Raw genomic sequence first — 11,610 nt, forward strand, 5'->3', positions numbered from 1 at the left:
CCAACTTGATTTCTAAGGGCCTCTGAAGATAAGGTGACTAGCCCAAATCCCTAATTTTTTAAATAGAAATTGAGACTTAAAGAGTTAAATTGCCTATGGTGACACAAATAATTAGCAGAGACTTGAATAGGGATATTTTAAATGCTTGCATGCTCTTTCTGCTATACTATCCTAATTTTACTCCCTTGAGATTCTGTACACTTTCTCAAAACTAAAAGCATATATTCTATAATTACTTATCTGATTCCTAGTATTCCACTACTTTTATAGCCTTTGTGGCAATTAACACACTAGAGTTAGTAGCTATTTGCTGATTGATTAGCAAATTGATCTTGCATTGGTGCCCTTCTGTCCAACGAATAAAATGTTAGTGAACACAGGACTCTACAGAACTTGAAATCTCACCATCAGCCATTCATCAGAGGGTGACAGGGACTGAAGAGGGAAATATATCCATATGTATCCCTAGAGTCATACCACAGGGTCCAAAAAGAAAAAGACTCACTCTATATCACCGGAACCTAGAAGAATAAAAGAACATGGTCTTCAACTGTATTATCATTAGTATTAAAATTATGACCTTCCAAGATTTAAATTTACAACAGAGAAAGGGGACCTCGATTTCCTCCCACAAAGCCCAAGCTGCTTTGTATAGGATTAAATAAGGCTAAAGTTATTATATAAAGTTTTCAAGTCCCCAGAACAGCAAAACTATTAAGATGTATATATCCTGGAAAGGGATTGTAGCAGTGCTTAAAAGGACTGGAATTGAAGAATGGTCCTTAAAGAAAAGGAAGAAAAGAAAAAACACCCTAAAATTTGAGAAAGGCTCAAGTAAACAAAGACATCTTAGTGCCTATGCTAAGAAAGGGGAAGAAGTGGAGAGCATGATAGCTGTTCTCCAGAAAGAAAGAGCATGCATAGGGTATTTACGCACATCAGAAAAGGGTGAATGAGAGAGGCAGAGCAGGTACATCATCAGCCCCATTTAAGAGAGGGTGTAGAATACTCTAACCTAGTACCAATAATACTTTTATAGCACTTTATAGTTTACAAAAAAGATTTTAATACATACTAGTTCTTATCGACTAGTTACTTTAGTTAAAGCAGCTACTGTTTGTTTATTTTTACAGGGACCTGAAGAGTTGCTTTGCTCATCATTTGCATTTTCATAATTTTTTTCATAAGTCACTAATCGGTCCAACAAATAATTACTGAAAACCTTCTTTACTATACCAAATGCTGGGGATACTGAAATTAAAGTTATAGTCATTGCCCTTAAGGGGATCTCATTGTTCGAATGTGGGGAAATGAGAAAAACATATAAGACAATGAGTTAACTGTTATGAGAGGTAAGCAAGTCTTTATGCTTTATAACACAAATTGAAAGAATTTAAGAAAGGATTAAGTCTAGTCTTCACTCTAGAAGAGTCAACAACTCAACTGGGTCTTAAAGATTATGCAGAATTGTCCAGGCAAAGACACAGGAGAAGAAAAGCTTTTCAGGTAACAGGAACGGTATAAATAAGGATGCAGGGGCATGGCACATTCGGTTCAATCTAAGTACTTTATCAGGGTTATATCAAAGTGGGTAGAGAATCAAAGAAAGGTAAGAATGAAGAGGTAAGCAGAGTCAGATCATGAAGAGATTACTGTGTACTTTCTTTCAACATTTTTCAGTCATAATACTGTTTTAGTTCTCCACAATTATGCTTTAGTTAAATTAAAGGAATGTTTTCACTACAGAGAAAGAAACAAGCAGCTTGAGTTGCTCAAGATTGAAGTTACACACTGAAAGAAAAGTGCTCTGGATATGGTGAGAAAGAATTAACTTCAGAAAAATGGGCTCCCTGAGAGCCAAACATTAATATAGGTGAGGTAAGACAAACTTGGTCCTCAGTTTAATTCCATTTCCTTTGTTCTGCTCAAAGGTGCCACGGACCTGATAATACTTTCCAGTATTGTGGGCTGCTATGGCTTTCATTCAGAACTAAACCTCAAAAGATTTATGATTTGAACTGGTTGAAAAATAGTAATTAAGTTAATTGTATTTCATAGAGTATAAGAGCCAAAGTATTCTAAAGTTCATTATACTTATAGTGAATAAGCATGACTTCCAACATAATAACATATACCTCAAACCCTACAATACGTCTCTCTGCCATTGTTCTCTTCTATCCCTTTTCTCATTCTCTGGATCTCCCTCTCCTTAACTCAATTTGGCAAAGATTTATTAACCTCAAACTATGTATCAAACACTCTGCTGGATGCTAAGGATACAAAAAAAAATGAGTAAAACCCTAAGCCTGTCCTCAAAGAACTCACTATCACATAAATAGATCATTGTGCTGGGTCTAGTAATAAAAATATCCACCGGCTGACAGAGGGCATGAAGCAGGCACAGATACCCAATATAATCTAGGGGGTAAGAGAAGGATTTCTGGAAAAGGAAATATTCAACTCAGTTTCAAAAGATGAATGAGTTTAGTCAAGAAAAAGAAGGGAAGAGGAGGTGAGGCAATTGCAGTAGGAGTAAACAGCATAAACAAAGACAAGAAGGAAGAATGCCACAATGTGTGTACAAACTTCAAATAGTTCAGTATTGCTGAAAATTGAAGTTTAGGGATGATAATAGAAGGTTGGAGAAATAAGTAGGGATCGAATCATGGCAGGGCCATGAACTTTAACTATAGGACATGGAAAGACACTAAAAAGCTTTAAGCAAAGGAGTGCAAAGGTCAAGTTTGCATTTTACATAGTTCATGCAAGCTATTAAGTGGAAATCATGGTGAGATCTGCAGAAGTTCTAGGTGAAAGTGAAAGAGAATTTGAAATAGGTGACCACTGCTATCGCCAATTGAAAGAATAAGAGAAGAACTGGAATAGAAAGGAAAGATAAGGAAGTCAATACTGAAACAAATGACCTGGAGTTACCTTTAACCATCCAGATGGAGATGTCCAGGAGACAAATGCACATATGTCTAAAGATCAGAACAAAGTTCTAGGCTAAAGGTAAAGATATGAGAACTGATTGCATTTCAAAGGTAATTGACTTTTTGAGAGTGTATGGACCAGGAAGAAGGTGTAGAGTGAAAAAAGTGGGCAGAAAATGGGGCCCTGAAGAACATTTACATTTAATGAGGTAGGCAAAGGAAAAGAACAAGAAGAGCAAGAAGAAACTTTAAAAGAACAGATATGAAGAGAACAAAGAATGCAGAAGCCAAGGTATTTCCAGATGGAAGAAAACAGTGTCTAACCCATCAGTGAAGGTATAGACTGACACCTTCTTTTGGATTTAGCACATTAGGTTACCTAGCAAGACGAATTTCAGTATAATGAAGAAGACAGAAGCCCAATTTCAGTGCAGGAGAAAAATATGGGATAAGGAAGTAGCAACAAGATAAAGATTTTCTTTCATGTCTGAACGAATGGTTATGAAGGTGAGGAGGAGTTTTTACTTGTTTCTTCATTTACAGGAGGAGCAACTAGTAGAAGCAACCAGTATTAAATGAGAGTATGAACAGAAGGAACAAGAGATAAAATTTTGAGCAAGGTCATGGAGAAGGCAGGAGGGGATGGGTCTTTCTTAAACAATATTCAGTACCCACATCCTCTGAAAATGGAATAAAGAAAATGAGTGTTGAGGCAAGAGAGAGAAGCAGAATACGATCAAAGGCAACTGTGTAATAATAGCAGAGAATCCTGAAAGTCAAGTATGTGTTCAGTCAAACATATAATCCAGACTAAGCAAAAATTTGAAAGTATAGCAAAAAGATAAGCTGGGGCCAGATTGTGAATAAGCCTAATGAGCAACTGTACGTTACAGAAGAAATTAACTTCATAAGGTCTGTGAATGCTTTTGTTTTGTTTAGGAATACTCTGAAAGCATATGAAAGATGAACTGGATAGGGGAAAAGAACATAGGTACAACTTTTAAAAGCAAGTATATATCTCTCTTCCTTAATTTTCCTCTGTAACCACCCTTCCTTAGTTAGTCATAAGCGAAACTGAGGTAGCGCTATTTTAGAATTCATTTCATTTATTAACTAAAATATTTTTGTGGTCCTGTCCCTAATTGTTAAATATAGCTGAGTCAAATTGGTAATGCTTCTCTCTTTAAAAAATAAAATAAAATAACAACAAAAAAAAACCTAAATTACATTGCCTTTTAAAAAATTCAAAAGCAAGCCTTCAATGATTTTGTCCTTGAGACTGTGGTCTTCAATTAAAATACGCAAAAGCAGAAATATTTCCTATCATTGAAGTGTGCAAAACAGACAATCACCCATACAATAAAATTTGGGGAATTCAAAAAAAGGGACCAAGTTAGGTTGGGTACCTACATTTGGAAACAGGGAAGGATGCAACGATCACTAGTATGGCGCTTTAACCTTTACAAAGTACTTTTTCAGAAAATTGAATTTTATTCAATTTTCACAACAATGCTATGAGATATTATCCCTATTTTACTGATAAGGAAACAAACTTTTGTCTGTGTTACTCCAGTGTCTAGCAGGTCCCCAATGAAAATTTGTTGAATGAGGTGGAGGTCTCAGAGAGGTTATGCATAAGATATGGTCCTCTGGAGCCAGATCTCAACCCTAGGTCTTTTGACCCCCAATTTTATATGTCTATATTGTTTCATGCTGAAAGAGGAGAAAAGGGTAGGATGACTGAATATAATCATAATCTGCTTTACAATGTTATGTGAACTGATTAAAATATAAGAAATACCTGCTGTCAAGGAATACCGAGGCCAATATATTTCCTATCTTTAGTCATGCTGTATGAGCATCCTTAAAGTTCAAGTATCTCTGGTACTTGCTCACTTTATTCTCTTCATAAGTCACTTGCCTTGTTCTATACTAATTCCTCCTGCTGCACTGAAGTAGTGTCTGCAGGACAGAAAAGCCTTCTATATCATCTTCTCTCTAAAGTTATGTACAGCCTTCTTATACTCAATTTCATATGTGGGAAATTAAAACAAAGTATGACAATGCCACCCAATAAGCATGCAGTAGGTCTCACTCACAAGATTTAGATGTGTACACATGGTGTGCATGCCATTAAACACGCAAAAAACAGGATGCAACTCTCCACCCCTAAGTCCATCGCATTTAACCATGTTCTTACTCTTTGGAATGGATATCATCCAGAAAAAGCTATGTGTATATAAAATCTTTGTAAATTGAATAATTTCTAAAGCAGTGGGGCACTCACTATTTAAATAAGTCATATGGTAAATCCTTTTGCAAAAGAAACCTTTTTTATAAGAAAAAATTATCTCATAACTTTCTACTGGCAAATTTATCTTTTTGTTTGTTTGTTTTAGGAATCTCTCAATCTGGGTTCAGAGCCTGACAATTCATCTTCATAGCTATATAATCTTGGGCAAGTGACTACTTTTATGAGTCTGTTTATTCATCTATGAAATGGATATTCTATCTACTGCTCAGAATCATTGTGAAGATAAAATAAGACAATGGGTATGAATATGTTGTGTAAATTGTAAAGCGCAGTGCACATGGCAGGGATCAAAAAATAAATGCTGTTAGCATCTATACACAAAAGTTCTTAGATCTATCAGGCAAAGAGGAATTCAACGACAAATCTCCAATTTCCATCACCGAGGAGAAAACACACAGCAGGCATTACAGGATTGTCCTCTTTTTTCAGAATACCACATGGTAGCAATACTGTTAAGAAGGTGGTACTGAATGGAGAGTACTAAAAGATGAGCTTCTCATTCAAGGACAAGTTTACTCATTTAATAACTTATGCCTCTTTTTCCAAAGATTAACAAGCATTACCACATAGAATAAATTAAAGAGCTAAAGTTTCTAAAAGAAAATGGCACAAAAACTGTAACATGGAAATAACACAGTGCTGTAAAGGAAGTTAGAGAATCTGTTTCAATCATCGCATTTGAGATTTTAAAGAATCAAAACCCAAAGAAACAAAGTAGTTTACCTAAGAATACACAGTGGCACATTTTTAATGGTACAAACATGTCAACATCTTCATTCCTCAGAACAGATCACCTCTGTGTTCCCATAGCACCTTATGTATACTAATTATCATACTATATCATAATCTTATTTAAATGTCTATCCTCTCCCCTACTGGACTCGAAGATCTCAGAAGACAAGGCCTATGTCCAACTTATCCTTGTATCCCCAGCACCTGGCTTGTGCTAAATGCTCAACTGCACTGAATCATATCCCAGAGAAACTGTTTGGTAAATATGAAGGGAAGGTATGCAATTCTGGGAAACTTCCTATTAGGACTCCATTACTTTTTGCTTACCAAGATATTGGAAAGGCTAATGCTACAACAGTTCTGAACTTGGGTACAGAAAGATAAGCAATCTTAGGTAGACAGGGATATGAAGGTAAAAAATAGGTCCCTGAAAGGAAGGTCATCATTGTAGCTTAGTCCTATTAACTTTATCATATTGCTAGATTTCGATGACTAGCTCTCTAAGAGTCCCCTTCAACCATTTTACAATGACTTTTGCTGAAATATTAATAACACAAATAAGACAGTGAAATTGCTGGTGTAAATACAGTGTGATATGCTCCTACAGTTCTTTTTTAAACGCTAACAACTCCACGATGAATCTTTAAGAGAAGCAGATACAAACAGTATTTTTAAGGGGAAAAAAAGGGAATAATTTAAGTAACCTACTCAAAGAGTGACTTAAAAGTTGAAAGAAGCTTGAGTTGGAGTCAGAAGATGTGCGTTCTAGTCTCCATTCTCTGACTAACTCTTTGACCTTAGACGAATCATTTCATTTTTCTGGGCTAGATGATAACTCAGGCTCCTTCAAGTTAAAATACTAAAAATATAAGATCAAAAGTCCCTATCAGACCTTGAGAGAACCAGAGATGGAGAAAGATAAAAGTTAGGAAAGTAGAAAGATAGTAAAATAAAGAGGTACTGCAATACTGTGGTATAGTGGGGAAAAAAGCTTAGTAGAGAAACTGAAGTTCTACATTCCAGTCTGGTCCTGCCCTCAACTAGCTGAGTAACCTTGGACAAGTCACCATTCTTCTTTAAATCAAGATTTCCCCCATTTATAATGTAACCCAGATAATCTTCCAGATCCTACAACCTAGAATTCTAAGCTATAGGATACTGCTGGTATGAACAATGAAATTCTATGGAATTGTTGTATTAGAAACAGAACATGTAAATAAAATAGTTACTGGAGAGGAGCCTCAGGCCTCACTTGAGCTTTCCCTCCAAATTCCAACTCGAATATTTTTCTAGAGCCACTCATAAGCACTCATCCAGACCACTATACTTTGAATTCCTCTGTTCTTAAAATATGCCAAAAGACTGACCAGAAAAGAAGAGAAACAGGTGCTGCCTAGATAATGCATCAATCCAGTCTCTTCGTTGTCTCCCTCTTTTCTGTCACTATAGTTTCCTTACAGTGGGTAACTTTAGTTACCCACTGTCTGGATTGAACCAAACCTATCTCTTTTGATTCAAATTCTTCAAGGCTCAGTTCAAATCTCATTACTTCCATGAAGCATTCCTTTCCCACTCTAGCCCACATCCATCTCTCACTCTTTTAAATTTCTATAGTACTACATTGCTGTGGTAGAGATTAAACAATATGTCTAAAGAGCTTAGTAAAACATCTGGCATATAGTAGTTGCTCAATAAATGATAGCAGTTGGTGGTGTTACCAGATCTTTAGCACTAATCAGATACCCTTTAGTTCAAGGCATCTTAAATTTAATGTGCATGTGAATCACTTAGAGACCTTATTCAAATGCAAATCATTATTCAGTAGGCATGAGGTGTGACCTGATAATCTTGTAGTTCAAAAAGCTCCTGATTGATGACAGGAGCTGTTGATTCAAGAACCAAACTTTGAATACAAGGGGTAGTTTTTAGTAACCTTTTAAAACATGTTATCGTCTTATCTACCCAACTGGACAGAGAGATCTTAGAAAACAGATACAATGACTCATTTTTCTTAGCACGTATACCCTAATACAGAGAAAGTACCCAATAAACATCTATGGACTTGTCATTTGCAGTGCCTAGATAATCTAGATAATCTTTAGAATGTCTACACTGCACTGATTTTAAATCAAACACTGAGACGCGCTAGGATAAAAAAAATTTACTTGGTCACTGGGATTGGAAATCACTGGAAAAATTCAAGGGGAGATCTGAGAGAAAACTTACCTCTTCACCAGCGAGAATGTAATACACAAGAAAAAACAATATATAGAAATGGATACTTGTTCCTTATTTAAGCACATAGATCATTTATTAAAGTGCAGTCTTAACTGTACTTCAAATTTGTGTAAATCTTAAAAGAAGATGCATTTTCAGGATATATATACATATACATCTTTATATAATTAGTGGTTTGTATATATATAAACCACTAATAATAATTACTAATAAGATATATAATGAGCTTGATTTCACTTTTTTAGTGAAACACACATTTTTCAATGATCCTTTAATGTGCAATTAATCTAAAGATCTCAGCAACCAATGAAAACACATTTCAAGCAAAAGAGAGAAACACCTTCAATTTCCACATCAACTTGGTCAGTGGTAAATTCCCCAAATTTCATTGACCACAATTACACTGACAGAAATTCAAAGGAATCTGCTGTGATTAAGGCTACTCAGAGAGGCTGCCTATTTTAAGCCCTTCTTTTAAATCTCCAATTATTTAAATGCTTGTTAAAATTCTCTTTATTTTAGCATTCTAGAATTCAGACAGGACCAATATTCTTAAATTCTACTGACAGGCTACACTCTGGGTTCCTATTCAAGCACCAGAAAGATAATAGTCGATATATAACAACACCTGCTCACTGAATACTATCTAGGTAGCTTAAATTGTGAGCCAAACTTACTAAAATCAGCCTTTAGAGCAAAAAGCACCTTTTAAGTCACTGTGCTTGTCATAAACAGGCACCTGCTCCTTAACTCAGAGATCTTTCAATAAAACCATTCAATATTTAACCAAGACGTTTTTAACAAATTTAGACACTTTAGAAAACAAACTACAATTCTGAGAATTGCTATTAAGCACAGAAACACAGAATTGCTGTCAAAAATCAGAAAACAGTTGGGAGTAAGCCCACAGGTAAGCGGCTTCTATTACTTCCATCAGATCTAGTCTCCAGGGCAAGGCAAATTCCCTATTTCACGCCAGGCAGTTTTCCTAGAGAATAATAGTATCCAAGGAAAGTTTAAAATCTCAAGCCACTGAAGCAGTTAGAACTAAACACAAATCTACAGCAGTCTCATCATACTCATACAAATGAGTATCTTCCTAACTGCAGGTACCTAACTAGTAATTAGACCCAAAACAAATTCCTTCAACTGGATAGATCAGGACAAGGTGCAAGAGGATGGGATTCTTGCATAGAAAAATGAAGCGCCAATGTCATTCCCATTTCTCCTCTTCTTTTTCTAGCCTCTCTTCAAGACTCATATTTTGTGAAGCTTTCTCCAATAACTTCGGCCTTCACTAATCACTCCATTTACTGAATGCCTGAAACACTAGTCTAAACTAAGAATTCTAAATTCCTTTTTGTTAATTGTTTCATGTTTCCATTTTGTCTCCCAAATTTGAGTGTGAATTCTCTGTAAGGCCCCTACACTGTCTAGCCCCTAGAGGGAGCCTATTATTAATATTGCTAATAACATAATAATAATAACGAGGCAATATAACAGTGCAGTGACAATAGTGGAGTCAAGTGGGCCTAAGTTCAAATCTTGGTTCTTGCTGGCTGAATGACTGTGAACACATTGCTTACTTTTGCTAAGCCTTAGTTTGTGGTGAGAACTCAATGAGATATGTATTACACCACTTAGTACAGGGTTTGGCATATAACGGATGCTCAATAAAGCTTAGTTTACCTTCTCTTCCCACTAATAAGCACTTGTTGATTTAAACTGAATTAGCATAACTATCCTAGGGAGCTACCAATGACACCACCATTTATACTCTTATGCTTTCCCCATTACACTCTTACTTGTGACTTCTTTTTTTCCTAATAAAGATTCCTTCAGATTTTCTATTCCACTGTCTTGAGAAAAAGCCAACTTACACAAGTCACCCAAATGACTATTCAGAATGGTCGTATTAGGGGCCAGCAGGAGGACATCTCCACACCTGCATTTCACTTCCATCACACCCACGCTAGCCAGCACTCCCTCCCTCCAGGTTTCCCAGTGAGAAAATGATAGGGAAAGAAAAGCAGTGAAGCAACCAAAAGAGAAAATGGAGACAGACAGCTCTGCAGTCCCTCTGTGCCTCATTGAGAGGAAACATTCAGGTCCAGTCTCCAACCTCAACTCCTGTGAGAAAGAAAAACAAACAAACAAAAACAACCCTTCCCATATTCCAGAAGAAAAAGCAACCCATATTCCTGGCCTCTTCATTTCTTCAGACCTTTCAACAGTCACTTGCATCATCATCACCCACCCCAGCAATCCCCTAGGTCAACTTTCTGCTATATAAAATAGAACCTCTTTTAATTGACTTATTTTAAATGGATCTCATTCCTGCTTTTACCAGCTAGAGGTAACATTTTCCCCCAGCCTTCACTCTTCTAAGTTGGAATATCCCTTAATAATAATTATTAGTTTTAGAGTTCCCTGTCTACTGCATTAAGGCCGATCTCTTTTTATTTATGGCCCTCTAATGATCCAGAATATTTTGCCCTGCTCATCATCTTTCCAGCCAGAAAAAAAAAGCCATCATCACTTCCACTCCCCACAAACATACCAAAAGAACAAAATTTTAAAAATCCACAAATCCCCATCCTGCTGCACAAAATACAAGAATTTTATTATTCTTAAACGTTCTTCAGCCGTGCTGCACGGGAACAAACCCATGTACACCTGGGCTCCCACATCTGTGATTTTCGGCTCCCTTTTTCAACATCTGTGATGTCAATATTGATATCGGCCTCCATCGGGTAAGGTGAAAAAATACTCTTCTCACTCTCTCCCCGCAAAATTCCCATTTCGTTTCCAAATTCACTCGTGCCTCATAAAGTCGAACCTTTAAATGTCCCTTTGGCGATCCAGGACCATTTTTCACATTAGCTTTTCTGTGCCTAGACTGAAAAGTCTGTCCCCTCCGTCTTCCCTCAAAAACAAACTCTATTTCTTAAGACTCTTCCCTGTTGCATAAAGTAGCTCCTTTCATGTGTCTTGAAGGATTTCAGACTGAGGAAATCCTTTACCTCAGGATTCACCTTTCCAGGTCCATCAATGCCCCGACTCGTTCCCGCAAACACCCCCCATCCCCCATCTCCTCGCAGCCGGACCCCGCAGACCCTTCTTTTTAATGGGTCTCGTTGGCGCCCTGAAGCCATCTGCTCCACAACCCTCAGCTGCCCCGGCAGGCCACAGAAGCCCCGAGCGGTGGCGGCGGCCGGGCACCTACCAGTCGGTGTGCGGCTCGTCGACGACGAGCAGAACCTTGGCCTTCCTGGCAGCGGCGGGCGCGGGCGCTGGCGCATCCACCAGGCCAGCCGAGGCGGCCGTCTGCTTCACGGCTTGGGACAGCGAGCTGAAGAAGCTGCTGCCCACCGACGGCGCCGAGGCCGCCTG

The 11,610-nt window shown here is 37.4% G+C and overlaps 1 protein-coding gene across 1 annotated transcript in view; it reads right to left on the reverse strand.

Moving 5' to 3' along the window:
• Window positions 1–11,610, reverse strand: part of SYN2 (synapsin II) — a 175,514-nt gene that overhangs the window by 163,735 nt on the left and 169 nt on the right. The window contains 1 exon segment of the mRNA XM_023536909.1: window positions 11,444–11,610. This exon segment is cut by the window's right edge and continues 52 nt beyond it. Within this exon segment, the coding sequence (XP_023392677.1) occupies window positions 11,444–11,610 (167 nt within the window).

Source organism: Pteropus vampyrus, unplaced genomic scaffold, assembly GCF_000151845.1.
Source record: "Pteropus vampyrus isolate Shadow unplaced genomic scaffold, Pvam_2.0 Scaffold171, whole genome shotgun sequence".
Lineage (NCBI taxonomy): Eukaryota > Metazoa > Chordata > Mammalia > Chiroptera > Pteropodidae > Pteropus > Pteropus vampyrus.